At 30.7% G+C, this 16,290-nt stretch overlaps 5 protein-coding genes across 5 annotated transcripts in view; 4 read left to right on the top strand and 1 right to left on the bottom strand.

The window, feature by feature from the left end:
- Positions 1 to 4,485, top strand: part of LOC125851394 (6,7,8-trihydroxycoumarin synthase-like) — a 57,942-nt gene extending 53,457 nt beyond the window's left edge. Inside the window, exon 3 of the mRNA XM_049531194.1 lies at positions 4,213 to 4,485. Within this exon, the coding sequence (XP_049387151.1) occupies positions 4,213 to 4,465 (253 nt within the window). The 3' untranslated portion in view covers positions 4,466 to 4,485. The remainder of the gene's footprint in view (positions 1 to 4,212) is intronic.
- LOC125851398 (6,7,8-trihydroxycoumarin synthase-like) overlaps positions 1 to 16,072 on the top strand; it is a 20,852-nt gene extending 4,780 nt beyond the window's left edge. The window contains exons 2-3 of the mRNA XM_049531198.1: positions 14,225 to 14,692; positions 15,350 to 16,072. Coding sequence (XP_049387155.1) covers positions 14,225 to 14,692; positions 15,350 to 15,958 — 1,077 coding nt within the window. The 3' untranslated portion in view covers positions 15,959 to 16,072. The remainder of the gene's footprint in view (positions 1 to 14,224; positions 14,693 to 15,349) is intronic.
- LOC125851390 (protein transport protein SEC23-like) overlaps positions 1 to 16,290 on the bottom strand; it is a 94,409-nt gene that overhangs the window by 35,908 nt on the left and 42,211 nt on the right. The gene's annotated exons all lie outside the window — the stretch shown is intronic.
- On the top strand, positions 288 to 1,980 carry LOC125851396 (6,7,8-trihydroxycoumarin synthase-like). Its single transcript, XM_049531196.1, has 2 exons — positions 288 to 1,193; positions 1,280 to 1,980. The coding sequence occupies exons 1-2, from the start codon at positions 312 to 314 to the stop codon at positions 1,886 to 1,888; spliced, it is 1,491 nt and encodes a 496-aa protein (XP_049387153.1). The 5' UTR covers positions 288 to 311; the 3' UTR covers positions 1,889 to 1,980.
- Positions 2,617 to 16,290, top strand: part of LOC125851392 (5-OH-xanthotoxin synthase-like) — a 36,201-nt gene continuing 22,527 nt past the window's right edge. The window contains exon 1 of the mRNA XM_049531190.1: positions 2,617 to 2,715. Coding sequence (XP_049387147.1) covers positions 2,622 to 2,715 — 94 coding nt within the window. The 5' untranslated portion in view covers positions 2,617 to 2,621. The remainder of the gene's footprint in view (positions 2,716 to 16,290) is intronic.

Below are 16,290 nucleotides of genomic sequence, written 5' to 3'. Positions count from 1 at the left end.
CCCCCACCCCCAAAAAAAAATTAAGTTTGTTTTTAAAAAATATTTTCAATTTCAACAATTATTTTCTACTCTAGTAAAAATAAAAGAAAATTTTCAAAAATATTTTTCATTCATAAATCAAACACAAAATCTTTTTCGGAAAATATTTTCTACTCACCAACCAAACATGAGAAAATAAGTCAAAAATCAATTTGTTTTCCAAGAAAACATTTTCCATGGAAACTTCATACCAAACACACCCTAAGTCTTTAACACAAGATAGATTTATATAAAGACCCAACAAGTGACTACCAAGGTAATTAGACAAAAAAATGATGCTCTTTCTACTCTTTGTAGCCCTTCCTATCATTCTTATTTTCCTTCTTCCTAAAGCCAAAAAGGGTGCAAAAAACACACAGCCACCAGGTCCTGTTGGCCTGCCATTCATTGGAAATTTGCATCAATTTGATAGTTTAACCCCTCATATCTATTTTTGGAAACTTTCCAAGAAATATGGAAAAATATTCTCATTAAAACTTGGTTCTACTCCAATGGTCGTAGTTTCTTCAGCAAAATTAGCAAAAGAAGTGTTGAAGACACAAGATTTAGTATATTGTAGTAGACCCTCTATTCTTGGCCAACAAAAATTGTCTTACAATGGTCGCGACATAGTCTTTGCACCTTACAATGACTATTGGAGAGAGATGAGAAAAATTAGCGTGCTTCATCTATTTAGTCTCAAGAAAGTGCAATTATACAAACCAATTCGTGAAGATGAAGTATCAAGAATGATCAAGAAAATATCTCAACATGCTGCTTCTTCTCAAATTACAAATTTGAGCAATTTAATGATTTCGCTTATAAGTACAATTATATGTAGATTTGCTTTTGGTGTTAGGTTTGACGATGAAGCACATGAAAGGAAGAGATTTGATTATCTATTGGCTGAAACTCAAGCAATGATGGCTAGCTTTTTCGTGTCTGATGTTTTTCCTTTTTTAGGTTGGATTGATAAACTTACTGGATTGACAGATAGACTCGAGAAGAATATAAAGGAATTGGATGAGTTTTATGAAGAACTCATTGAGCAACATCAAAATCCCAATAGGCCAAAATCCATGGAAGGAGATATTGTTGATCTTTTGCTTCAATTGAAGAAAGAGAAATCAATACCAATTGATCTCACTTTGGAGGACATAAAAGGACTTCTTATGGTAATTTCACATGTCTTAACTCAATACATTGCTATTTTTAAGATAATTCGATAGCTATTTTAATTAAATTATTTGCTTGTATATAGAATGTGTTAGTTGCTGGATCAGATACTAGCGCGGCTGGGATAGTATGGACAATGACAGCTTTGATGAAGAATCCAAAAGCCATGAAGAAAGTTCAAGAAGAAATCAGAAAGTCAATTGGGAACAAAGGCATTGTGAATGAAGATGATATACAAAATATGCCTTATTTCAAAGCAATGATAAAAGAGGCTTTTAGATTATATCCACCAGTTCCACTTCTAGTGCCAAGAGAATCAATGAAAAAATCCACACTAGAAGGGTATGAAATTCAGGCCGGAACTATAGTTCATGTTAATTCATGGGCAATTGCAAGGGACCCTGAAGTATGGGAAAATCCAAAAGAATTTATACCTGAGAGATTTCTGAATAGCGACATCGATTACAAGGGACAAAACTATGAGCTAATTCCATTTGGAGCAGGTCGAAGAGGTTGTCCCGGAATGACACTTGGGGTTGCATCCATGGAACTTGCATTATCAAATCTCCTTTATGCATTTGATTGGGAGTTACCTCATGGGATGAAAAAAGAGGACATTGACACAAATGTTAGGCCTGGAATTACCATGCATAAGAAAAATGAGCTATGTCTTATCCCTAAAAGTTATTTTTAAAATATACTCATATGTGAATCTAAGGCAAGTTTTGTAATAATAAATTGTGACGATTTTAAATCTTGAAATCACATTTCACCCTCCTTCTATTTTGATATTCTTCACCTTATAACCCCTTTAGTCATCCACTACAATTTTACACTACTCAATGGACCTTAGTTAAATTGGTGTGTATATATATATATATATATATATATATATATATATATAGTTATAGTTATAGTCTTTATAAAAATGTGTATTGTAGATCCAAATCTTGAATAATGAAATGAATATAACTCTTAAAAAGTTTTAAGGATAATATTATTTATGAAATTGTTATTCTATAGGCAGAGTTGGTATGCTTCACTTTTGAGATGTTTAGGCCAAGAGTACTGTGTAGGGATTGTACATTCATGAGTTGTAGTTCTCATGGAGTCATGTGTGGACGTTATCGCTCATACAAGTCTCAATCAAAAAGCAAATTGTGCCCACATTGATAGAAGCCCATCTTCTCATAGTTTGATCAATTGAAAGACATCCTCTTGGTGCAATTACGTAAGTAACAAAAAGAATTTGTTTTTAGTTTGATGTTACTCGAGATGATTTTTATACATAAAAAAACTGAAAATTTTATTTTTGTTATTTAATTATTGCAAATGGTTGTAGGAGATCATTTTGTACCCCATATGTGCACCTTAATATATATTAAGACATTTCAAGTGGCCATTATTTTGTGAAGCTGGACAACAAAATGATGCTCTTTCTACTCTTTGTAGCTTTTCCTATCATTCTTATTTTTCTTCTTCCCAAAGCCAAAAAGAGTGGCAAAAACAATCTGCCACCAGGTCCTATAGGTCTCCCATTCATTGGAAATTTGCATCAATTTGATAGTTTAACCCCTCATATCTATTTTTGGAAACTTACCAAAAAATATGGAAAAATTTTCTCATTGAAATTTGGTTCTACTCCAATAGTTGTAATTTCTTCAGCAAAGTTAGCAAAAGAAGTGTTGAAGACACAAGATTTAGTATTTTGTAGTAGACCTTCTCTTCTTGGTCAGCAAAAATTGTTTTACAATGGTCATGATATTGGCTTTGCACCTTACAATGATCATTGGAGGGAAAGACGAAAAATATGTGTTCTTCATCTATTTAGTCTCAAGAAAGTGCAATCTTTTAGTCCAATTCGCGAAGATGAAGTCTCAAGAATGATCAAGAAAATATATGAACAAGCTGTTAATTCTAAGATTGCCAATTTGAGCAATTTAATGATTTCGCTTACTAGTACAATTATTTGTAGAATTGCTTTCGGTGTTAGGTTTGATGAAGAAGGACATGAAAGGAAGAGATTTGATTGTCTTTTAGCCAAAGCTCAAGCTATGACCGTTAGCCTTTTTGTGTCTGATTTTTTTCTTTCTTTAAGTTGGATTGATAAACTTACTGGATTGACAAATAGACTTGAGAAAATTTTCCAGGATTTGGATGAGTTTTACGAAGAACTCATTGAGCAACATCAGAATCCCAATAGGCCAAAATCCATGGAAGGAGATATTCTTGATCTTTTGCTACAATTGAAGAAAGAGCAATCAACTTCAATTGATCTCACTTTGGATGACATCAAAGGAATACTTATGGTAATTTTCCGAACCTACCTACTTCTACATGCATCTCGCATACACGTATATACATATACATAATTATATGCTTATATACATATGTACATCTAGATACATATACATAATGGTGAAAACTGAACGAGTTGAATCAAATATATATGGGTGGGTCATCATGGGTTATTGATCTAACCCATTCGAAATTTACTTAAGTCAAAATGAGTTAGGTAAAGATAGGTCAAATGACAGGTCATAATTCAATACGGCCCAACATGACAACCTTCCAACCTTTTATATTTTGCATTTCTAAAGAAAAAACAAATGAAAGCTAACTTAACATTCCTAAATTGTTAAATTCTTCAAAATTTATGTAGGATGTGTTCGTTGCTGGATCGGACACTAGCGCGGCTGCAGTAGAATGGGCAATGACAGCCTTAATAAAGAATCCAAAAATCATGAAGAAGGTCCAAAAAGAAATCAGAGAAACAATTGGGAACAAAGGCATTGTGAATGAAGATGATATCCAAAATATGTCTTATTTCAAATCAGTAATAAAAGAGACATTTAGATTATATCCACCAGCTCCACTCCTAATACCAAGAGAAACAATGAAAAAATCCACACTAGAAGGATATGAAATTCATCCAGGAACTATAATTCATGTGAACTCTTGGGCAATTGCGCGAGATCCTGAAATATGGGAGAATTCAGAAGAATTTATACCTGAAAGATTCTTGAATAGTGATATTGATTTCAAGGGTCAAAATTTTGAGTTGATTCCATTTGGAGCAGGACGGAGAGGTTGTCCAGGGATTACACTTGGGGTTGCATCTATGGAACTTGCATTATCAAATCTTCTTTATGCATTTGATTGGGAATTACCTTATGGGATGAAAAAAGAGGATATTGACACATATGCTAAGCCTGGAATCACCATGCATAGGAAAAATGATCTTTGTCTTATCCCTAGAAAATATTTCTAAATAATTTAGGGTGAATTCTTTAAGGTCGCCTGAATTTATCATTATTTTCGATTCGAATTATGTATATATATATATATCGAATATAGTCTACCTTTCGCCTCTTTTGGTATATCAGAACTTTCTGTTTAGTTCTCCACTACTGCTTGGCTTATTTCACACTTTTCAATTAGAATCTTAGTAATTGGGCTGATTAATCCCTTTAAAACTTCTATTGAAATTCTATTTTATTATTTTTGTTAGTTAATTTACTTTCAATTATTCTGCTCGCATAGAACCCAAATCATATCAACATTTAACTTTCAACTAATTAAATAAAACTCTAGTTTGATCCTTTGTGCTCATTAAAACTGTCAAAATGGGCTGACCCAACTCACCCAACTCAATTCAACCCTAACGGGCTAGAGAGTTAAATGGGTTGGGACGGGCTGACCTTTTTAATTAAAGGACCTATAAAATAGCAGCCCAACCCAGCCCTAAGCGGGCCACGGGTTGGGACGGGTTGGCCCTTCAACTAAAAAATGGACAATATTTTTCTCTTAGAAAGAATACGAACGTTGATGAATTACATGTTGTGCCGTGATTTAACTATCTTTAGAAAAATCACTTTTTAAAACGTTCTAAGTATAAAAACAATTTGAGAAATACTTAGAAAGAGTCGCCACTTAATTTTTTAAAGAAATTAAGAAAACTTATAATTTTCAAAGATTCAAACAGAAAAAATCATTTGAAAATACCAAAGAGGGTTCAGGGTTCAATTTACACTTCGAGAAGGGTTTAAGCATTCGAAGTGTCCGCTAACATGCGAATGACCCGCGACTTGACTTATATATTTGATTATTTTTTAGGAAAATAACGATTTAACATAAAAAAATAATAACTTATAATAATTGATTAACTTTAAAAAAATGATTAAATAAATGACGCATTTCTATTTCATTTTATTTTTAGAGAAAAGGGACCTAAAATGAAACAATTGACTCGAAATACAAGTGATTGGAATATTAATAAAACTAGATTAATTAGAATTTATTTAATTCATTTTAAAATAACTTAAACCAATTTAATATATTAAAGCATGAAAATCATTTCGAATTAATTGTAAAATAAAAGTTTTAACTAACATTTTTTGAGAAAATGACTAAGTAAGTATTTAATAATAATTTACATTATTAGATTAACTTTGAGAAAATAGTTAAACAAAGAGCAATTTTTAAATTTTAAGAAAATGGGACCCTATTTGAAATATTTGAATTAGAGACAAGTAACTTAGAATTTTAACGAAACAAAATGAGTTGGTTTTTATTTGAGTCATTCTTGGTTTATGAAAAAACTATTTTTAAACTAACAAATTTTTATTTTATTTATTTATTTATTTTTTTTACTAAAGATTATGAATAAAAATACAAGAGTTGATAAAATAAGTTTTGTTAGAAACAAAACAACTCAGATGAATAGTTCGTCTTTTGGGGAATTCAACTAAGTTAATTAAAAAATTCTAAAGTTAGAGTTAAACAACAAATAATAAGTAATCGCAATTAAATAATTAAAGCGTAAGGGAGAAATTGAATTTGGGCCTTTCTTGGGCCAAATTCGCTACTTTTTGGGGTTTAAACAAAACCCGTTTTTGGTATACAGCTCGTGTATATCAGTGTATATGAGCCTGTATATCAGCTCTTTTCATGTATTTCTTGCTTCCAAACACCTGTATTTCACTCCAGCCCTGTGTCCTCGTGTTTTTGACCTGTATATCAGTGCATACAGCTGTATACAACCTCTTTTTGGGCTTTTTGAGATCTGTTTCAGCTTCTTTTATAACATAGATTTCCTCTTCGAATTCCATATGCTCCCAATGACGAGGTTGACTCGATAAGAGGGAGTTTTAGGCCTCCGAGGCCCATTTGAAATGCGAGGTGTAGTCATGAATACATAGGACTCACTCGGACATACATAAAGTGGACAAATAAATACAAATTAGCAAATGGAATAAGAAGATTGATTGATGTACCATTTTAAACTAAAGGAAACCTTGGCATTTTCATTGCAAATTCAATTGCAGCTAACCTTACACACCAAGAATGGGAAGAGACCACATGTGAGCATTATTAATTTCCAATCACATTGCATTATCATCTAAGGGAAATCAATCACAGCACATGGTATTATTCCAAAACACATTGAACACTTCTAAATTTTTGAGCTTATTTGAAGATTATATACTAGCTATGTGATGAACAAATGGGAGAAGTTGAAACCTTGGCAAATCAAGCATGACGGATTCATCTACATCCAAACATCAAACTATGCTAACTAAGAAGACATAACACAACCGAATATTCTTAAGTTAACAAGAAAATGTAAAACAAATGCACTTAGTTTAAAATCAACTCATTTGACAAGATGACATTTCCCAAATGCTAAAAAGAAACCAAACTTCCTGGGATCAACCACACTTGTTCGTTCCGCTAGGAAATATTACATTGGTATTAATAATCAACCAAATGGGGGCAACACTATGATCTTGCATGCTTGAATATGGTTAAATATATTAAATTCCTAGATCACACAATCACAACAACAATCAAAGGAGGCATTCTTGACAATAGACACTGAAATAAAACATGCAATTATTATTAGCTTTTAATCAATGAATGACTATGTATGTTGACAATAGATTGATTGCAATAAAATCTTCACTTTTAGGACAAAAAGATAGTAAAATTTGATAACACAACGTGGCACAGAGGCTCTTATAAACTCTCCTTTTTTTTTTACACATTATTGGAAAACAAATGAGGCATAATATGATCTTTTCCTTTGCTTTAAAAATAAAAGAGGCCATAAACACGACATAACAGAGCTACAGGGATTAACATGGGGGCTTAAATAATTAGCAAGCCATATAATGAGCGATTAATACTAAAAAAATTCATGCTTCCAAATAATTTCAAGGATGAAACTTTAACAAATTAAAACCCGAAAAAAAAATAATAAGAAACTCTATTCTATACTAACTTTATGGCAAACGACTATTCACTTATACAAAATTACTAAGTAAAGGAGGTAAAGATTTGAGCAAATCTTAGGCATCAAAGCAACGGAACTCGAACAATAATGGAGAAAGGAGGAAGAGGACGACTAAACATTAATTGAATTCAAGCTAACTTAGATACAAACAATACAATTTCGTTTTAGCTCATTTTAAGGGTGTAGAAAATAAGGACATATATGTAAAATTAACATGGTAAAACACTTTACATGGAGGATTTAATAGAAGAACATATGCTCCAACAGAGTGTAAACGACCAGTTTATTGATTCACTTTTACTCGGCCTTAGTTAGTAAGAAAGTCGAAATACATCAACTCGCAAATGCAAAATAACATAGCCTACGCAACAAACGTCTATTAGAACACAGATTCTATAAATACAACGGCTAATATTAATCCCTAAAGAACAAATGCCATGAAGAAAGAATAAAATAAAAAATAAGACAGTGAGCACTCAATTTATATTATTTACATTAACGGAAGTAATAAGTAAGTTACGAACATCATATATCAGATTAGAGATGAACTATCTATGGAAGATGGTTTCGAACTAGAAAAAAATCTGAATTGCTAATCACAGCTAACAAGACAAGCTAATAGTAACAAAACAGAACGCACATCGTCTGAAAGGAAAGGACGAGAATATTACCTTTTCCGGAGCAGCGATACTAGGACGACGAGCTGAAACAAGCGATATCAACACCACAAGTGAGATTTCGATAAACTCCGACAAAGTTTCCGATGAATTTCAGTTAAGCGGCGAACGAAAATAAATAGAAACCTATACTTCTATATTCAGTCCGTAATCCCCTCCCCCATAATGAAGGCAGTGGGGGTTTATATATAGGGGAATTTGAGGTCGATTTTCAGGGGAAATCGGGTGTAATTTTGAATTTAAAATCCAAACTCGTATGCCTTTTTTCGAGGCAACAGTGGGAGGGATGGGGAGTTCTGAAAAAGGAAAAAAAAAATGGCCATGGTGATGGTAATTGCAGACGCCTGTTGCTTCCGGATTTGCTGGGATTTGATCGTTGCTTGCTAGTCGTTTGGAAGGAGGAAGACGCAGGGGTTAGGTCTCTGTAGGGTAGTTGGGCGAGACTTCCGAATTTGCAGCGCGATTTCCTCTAGGATTTCAGTGTTCGCGTGAAGAAGAAGAGTAACAGGGGCGGGTACTGTTTGTACGTATTGGGTTGTATGTATTGTTGCTGCTGCTGAATGTTGATTGAATTGGGTTTCTTTGTGTTAAGATTGGGCTGGGAATGTTGTAATATATGGGAAAAATGGGCTGGACGAATTGGAAAACAAAAGAGGATTGCTGAAAAAAGAAAATGGGCTAGAAAAGTTGCTTGAATTGGTGGGCTGTTAATAGAGTTGTAATGGGCTGCTGAAACATGGCAAATAAATGGCCCAATTTTTTTATCTAAAAAAAGAATTAAGGATAAGGTGAGAAGTGGCTAGCATTGCAATTACACAAAAGCCAAATGAATTTCAATTGTAGCCAAATTGAATTTAATCGGTGAATTTGGTTGACATTTAAACAAGGCGAATTTCATAAATTAATTAACGAGCTTCTTAATTTTAACGAAATAAAATAAAAATAATAATAATAATTAACTTAATTATAAACTAATTAATTCAATTACAAAACTAATTAACTCAAAATTATAACTATAACTTAAAGTAAATTAATAAAATATTTAACTAAAATGTAAAATCTTTTGTGATGATTTTCAAATATCTATAAAATAACGTGATTGCAAAATAGACATATTTATAAAAAAAATGATAAAATTACTTTAAACATAGCTTGAAAGTATTTAGAATTTCATAAAACTCATTAACTCAAAACTATAACCATCCCTAATATTTAAAATATAATTATTATTTTTTGACGATTTTCGAATAATCATAAAATATACTAATCATATACATAATTATGTAAAACATATACACCATCTAAAATTTATGAAAAGTGACAAAACTATTTAAAAATCTCGCAAACTATATTATTCTTATTATTATTTATTATTATTATTATTACTTTATTTTTTAGAAATTTTATAAAACTAATAATTTTAAATAGTTTGAAATTGGAGAAACTCGAAATGATTAATTTATATTGTGGAGAGTCAAAATTGGGTGTCAACATTACACATACTTCAGTGAATATTTACAAAACAAATACATAATAGCTAAGATACAACATTCATAAGTTTCATCCGAGCAAAAAACGTTACATGATCACTAATTTCATAAAGAAGACAATAAAGGAGAAGTGAAAAACTAGGCATAAAAACAAAAGTAAAAGGGGTCAAAGATTCATAGTTATAATGGAGTAATGAACTTGGGCTAATAAGAAAATTTAGTGGGCTAATGACCCTATAATGTAAAAGATATGTAAAAAATAGGGAAAATTGTATGAAATAGCAAATTATTAATTCAAATTAAATGTTATAGCCATAGTTTATTTTAATTGTAATTCGCAGCAAACATTCCTTTTTTTTTTGCTATTTGATTCGGTATACAATTAGTCATTTTCGATATACAATTAGTCATTTTATACATTTCGGTATAAAATGCGTTTGTGTTTGTATAAAGTGAGAGAAAAATGTATATACAAATATAAATATATATATTTTCTTCCTATACACTTATAATTATACAAATACAAATCTTATTAAACAAATTACAATGTATAAATAAATTTATACAAAACTGAACAATTTGTATAAAATTGGATGTTTGTAGCGAATTATACAAATCAAAAGCTCAATAGCAAACATAAAATTTGCTATGGAGCACAATTATGCAAACTATAGATATAACATACAAATATGATTTTTATGTTTGCTATATGTGAAAGTTGCTCTAAAAAATATAGTCTTTATTTTACATTGATATTTTAAAAATATTTATTGACAAAATCTTAACAAGTAAAACACTACTTAAAATATATATAATAAATATTTTTAAAATTTACAGCCCACAGGTTGGCCTCAGAGGCTTGCGGGTTGGATCTACGAGGCCAGCAGGTCAAATGAGGCTGCGCTAAAAAGCCTCGTTCCTAAATGAGCTAAAAAAATTGAGTCCAATCTCATTTAATTCAAGGATTGGATTGAACCAGCTTAACGGGTCAAACCCATTTTGACAGCTCTAGTGCTCATGAATCTTTTCAAATTTAACAACGGATTGTATACCATCACATCATTTAATTACCTTTATTTTTTATTAAGTTTGTGTTGTTACTTCATATTTAAAGAAAATATAATTCTAAAAAATAGTCTAATAATATAACATTTCTTTTTTCTATATAAAAGGAAAAGGCACACACAAGTCAATTGATTAAAATAAAATATACTTAATCATATCTTACAAGTATCAAGATATAAAAGTTATCCATAATTGCGAATTAATTGGGTGTGCCATTTTCCCCATCAATATATATATTGCCTCCTTTCCTTTTTAGTTGTTATGACAAGGTTTAGCACAATCCTTAAGAAAATATTAATGAAGATTGAAGAGTGTTGTTTAACCAATATATACATATATAGGTTAATTCCTTAATTTTATCTATATATTTGCCTTTTAATTCCAGAATAATTAATGTTAACGATAAAGTTGGAAAAAGATATCTAATGAATTCTCTTGTAATTATTTAAATTGACAATTATTTTAAAATAAATATTTTTAGTATACATAGGAACGGATGGAGTTTAATATAGCCTTTGTCTAATAATGCTATCTAAATATTTATGCTGCCTAATATATTTGTAAATAATATTGATTGCTAGATAGAGGACAGACATATTTTATGAAAAATAGCAAGGTGCCTAATTTTATGAGAAAAAGTCAAAAGTTGCAACTTGCAACTTGGTGACAAGTACTTAATTATGGGACAATATGATTTTTCTATGTCACCTTTCATGACTTAAATGTACAATTTACTTTTTAAAAAGATTTCTTGTTGCAGTTTTAAAAAAAGATCAAGGAAAAAGATAAAAATTGATTTGTTTACTGATAGGTATTGCCATTATTCCACCACTAATTTGGTCCCATTTCATGACTTTCATAATTTCCATTATATTTCTATTATATAGAAAGATGAAGCCAACCAGACGACCAAGGGCAATTCTGAAAATTTTGATATAATTGAAGGGCAAAATAGTAAATGCCTGGCTATTTGCCTAGAAGCATCTACTGAACAACCCAGACAAGGACTTATTTCTAGAAACATCCATAGCTCCTTCTCTGTTTTCTTACTCTCAACCTCAAGTCCACCTCTCAAAAATGGTCTCTTACTCTTCATAGCGGATTACACTTCAGGTTTGCCTAATTCTTCATTCGNTAGTATATATATATATTCTTTGAGATCGATTGAGATCCCTTCCAATAAGTTTAATTAGTCATGTATTATTCAATGGTTAACTAAGATTATGTCACATCATTTATATAAAATCAATGGCTGTTATTTATTTGATACTAAAAATACAAATAATAATAGTTTAAGTCAACCCCTTAAAATTATCCGCATAATTCGTTTAAACACTTTAACTAAAACTTATACCTATTGAACACCTATACCCTTTAAAATTAATACCTATTTGACATTTTTTTTTTACAATCAGCTCAAAATATTAGATGTGTAATACATTTGTTGTGATATGACAAATTGATAAATTAAATGATGACATGTGCCATTTAAATCTAAAAATGTATTCTAAAAAATAACTATTTTAGTCTATTTAACTACCTAAAAAAAATTTTTAACAAAAATTCTAAAAAAAAACCACCTACACACCACGCCATCCCTTTCACCGGCTAAAAGTTAATTTTCCTTTCAACCGAATAGCATCAAAAATTTTCACTCATTTCCTTTATTTTCTTTCCATTACTAATCATTTATTATAATTACAAGAAAAATAATAACTTTTGCCGGAAAAAAAATTAATTCCTGTTATCTTTATCGGGAAAAATAGAGTTATACCGGAATATTTGAGACTTAGATCTATGTAGTAACTAAAAAATGAAAGAAGGAAAAAATCAGAAAGAAATGGAGAGAGTGAGAGAAAGAAAGAGAGAGGTGGTGGGGGCGTGGTGCAAGGAGATGATAACAAAGAGATGACATTTCTATGACAAGTTGGCTGTAAATGGGGCCTTTTCTTCTTCTTCTTTTTGCTAATTAGTTTTTTTTTTTTAATAATAGTTGTATAAGTTGGAAAATAAAAAATAGTTAAAAAAAAAATTTCAACTGTTTAACGCGTTTAAAAAGGGTGAAACACACTTTTTTTTTTTTGCCAGATTAATATTTTGTGTTTAATAAAAATGATTTTTGAACAAATAAGGTGTTCAATAGGTACAAGTTTTAATTGAGGTGTTTAAGTGAAATATGCGGACAACTTTGAATGACTGTGGATGACTTAAGCCAATAATAATTCACTATGAGTTTCTCTTTCAACCTCACTCCTTTGTTGCCACTTGCCACCACACATCGTCTTCACATCTCTCATATTTTAGATATTCGAATTAAGTTTTGTTTCAACTGAACACTTTAAGTTCTAATAACTAATTTCAATTTTACATTTTTTATTCAAATTAATAAAAAAGCTTTTACGTGTAATTTCATTCATCTTTTACGTTGGATTACATATAGCGATGACGTGGCATAATCTTAGCTAACCATTAAACAATGCTGGAGAGAATGTGATTTTATAGATGCAATGTCCATTTTGTCGGCTACGAATTTATAGGATATAATATAATATGGTACGTGAAATTATAAATTTTTTTGGTAAAAAAAAATATTTTTATATAATAATTTTAAAAATTAATATAATATTATCTGCTGACATTATAATACAAAAAAAATAAAAATCCACTTGATCGAATGTTGTTGCTTTATAAATGTATAACTCTTCTTCTTTTTCCTCCTTTTAGTATTCATCTTATTAAGGATTTACATTATCAGTTTACCATAACGCTTACTGATATAAAAAAAATATTTTGTAGCAAATAAAAAAGATATTGAGGAATTGTTTGCCGTATGTTGTCCGTCTTATTTTTCAATTATATGGTTCCTCTTGTTATGTATAAATACTTATATGTCAAGGAAATTGAAATGAATAGTATATCTTTTTAGGTGGCGTGATAGTCTAAAATTCTTTTAATTATATTATATTGACCAGAAGTCATATACTCCTTATCTTTAATTATTAAAAAAAAAAAAAAGGGGGACAAGTTTGACCCTAGATCCATTTTTTCTATATATGTAGGCCATTTCAAGTGACTTGCATTATTTTGTGTAGTTGGACAACAAAATGATTCTCTTTCTACTCTTTGTAGCCTTTCCAATTTTGCTCATTTTTCTCCTTAGTGGAAAAAGAAATCTACCACCAGGTCCTATAGGCCTTCCATTTATTGGAAATTTGCATCAATATGATAGTTTAACTCCTCACCTCTATTTTTGGAAACTTTCCAAAAAATATGGAAAAATCTTCTCATTGAAACTTGGTTCTTCTACTATGGTGGTAGTTTCTTCAGCAAAATTAGCAAAAGAAGTATTGAAGACACAAGATTTAGTATTTTGTAGTAGACCTTCTCTTCTTGGACAACAAAAATTGTCTTACAATGGTCATGATATTGCCTTTGCACCTTACAATGACTATTGGAGAGAAATGAGAAAAATTTGTGTTCTTCAATTATTTAGTCTAAAAAAGGTACAATCTTTTAGTCCGATTCGTGAAGATGAAGTATCAAGAATGATCAAGAAAATATCTCAACTAGCTGCGTCTTCTCAAATTACAAATTTGAGTAGTTTAATGATTTCATTAACAAGTACGATAATTTGTAGAGTTGCTTTTGGTGTTAGGTTTGATGAAGAAGCACATGAAAGAAAGAGATTTGATTATCTTTTAGCTGAGGCTCAAGCTATGATGGCTACCTTTTTTGTGTCTGATTTTTTTCCTTCTTTAAGTTGGATTGATAAACTTACTGGACAAACATATAGACTCGAGAGAAATTTCAAGAATTTGAATGAGTTTTATGAAGAACTCATTGAGCAACATCAGAATCCTAATAGGCCAAAATCCATGGAAGGAGATATTCTTGATCTTTTGCTTCAATTGAAGAAAGAGCAATCAACACCAATTAATCTCACTATGGAGGACATAAAAGGACTTCTAATGGTAATTTCCATGTCTCGAATCTATCTAGTAGTACATGCGCTCGCACACATATTTAATTATATGCATATATATACATATGTACATTTGTACGAATGTAGAGGTGACAAATATATGGGCACGTTGAATCAAACATAAATTATCGTTCAAAATTTAGTTAAGTTGAAATGAATTGTATTAAGATCGGTCAAATGAGGGGTCATAATTCAATACGCCCAACATGACACAATCTCCCATCCTTTTATATATTTTGCTTTCTAAAAAAAGTTGAAAACTAAATTGGACTGTAATATATGACCCATCTTGTTACACTATTTGAGTATTTTAACCCATTAGTATAACACTAGGGACATAGTGAATTATATCAATCTAGAAAATTACAAACATCTTTTAAGAGCCAACTCGAACACCTCCTTAAAATTAAGAACATAGTAATAGGTACTTTGGAGATATCCTTAAACTAGAAGAGCTTTAGTAACGAGGATTTAGAATATCACATATTGATCAATTAAAGAGAGATTCAATATACAACTCGTTTAAATTTAGTAGGGCGGATTACTAAAAGATGAATTGATTTTGCCATCTCTAATATGTAGCATAGATGTGTCCATTGCATTGACAAATTTCTTTTCTTATTAGTTCACTGTCAATTTTGTGTAGAATGTGTTGGTTGCTGGATCAGACACTAGTGCAGCTGTAGTAGTATGGGCCATGACTGCCTTGATGAAAAATCCAAAAGTCATGAAGAAAGTTCAAGAAGAAATTAGAAAATCAATTGGGACCAAAGGCATTGTGAATGAAGATGATATTCAAAATATGTCTTATCTCAAAGCAGTTATAAAAGAGACATTTAGATTATATCCACCAGATCCACTCCTAATACCAAGAGAATCAATGAAAAAATCCACACTAGAAGGGTATGAAATTCAGCAAGGAACTATAGTTCATATTAACGCATGGGCAATTGCAAGGGATCCTGAAATATGGGAAAATCCTAAAGAATTTATACCTGAGAGATTTTTGAATAGCGATATTGATTTCAAGAAAGAAGATTACGAGTTAATTCCGTTTGGAGCAGGAAGAAGAGGATGCCCCGGGATTACACTTGGAATTACAGCCATAGAACTTGCATTATCAAATCTTCTTTATGCGTTTGATTGGGAGTTCCCCTATGGATTGAAAAAAGAGGACATTGACACAAATGTTAGGCATGGAATCACCATGCATAAGAAAAATGATCTTTGCCTTATCCCTAATAAATATTTCTAAATACACTTCCACAATAATTTAGGGTGAGTTATCATTGCTTTCAACTCGAATTATGTGTACAAATTTTCAATAATGTGAATTTGATTTAATAAAATCATACTGATTATGATTTTCTTTAATTCTCCACTACTCTTGTTTATTTGACACTATTCAATAAACCTTAGTTAGGCTGGTGTATTAATTTTATAATTGGGGAAGATAAAATAGTATAATTGTTAGGAATGTTTGTTAAAGAATAAAAAAAATCTCACGTCCATAGCTAATGCCTAATGAGATGATAATTCTTTCTTCTTCAAAATGTCTAAAATATTGATTGCATATAGTGAGTATGT

Source organism: Solanum stenotomum, unplaced genomic scaffold, assembly GCF_019186545.1.
Source record: "Solanum stenotomum isolate F172 unplaced genomic scaffold, ASM1918654v1 scaffold25311, whole genome shotgun sequence".
NCBI classification, from domain to species: domain Eukaryota; kingdom Viridiplantae; phylum Streptophyta; class Magnoliopsida; order Solanales; family Solanaceae; genus Solanum; species Solanum stenotomum.
The sequence above is the reverse complement of the archived record's forward strand: the minus strand, read 5'-3'. Positions and strand labels throughout refer to the sequence as shown.

What these genes read in the sequence shown, in the direction of transcription:
- LOC125851396 (XM_049531196.1), top strand. Translation starts at nt 312, where the DNA reads ATGATGCTCTTTCTACTCTTTGTAGCCCTTCCTATCATTCTTATTTTC. An exon ending in ACATAAAAGGACTTCTTATG is followed by an intron (nt 1,194 to 1,279) that starts GTAATTTCACAT and finishes GCTTGTATATAG; the next exon opens with AATGTGTTAGTTGCTGGATC.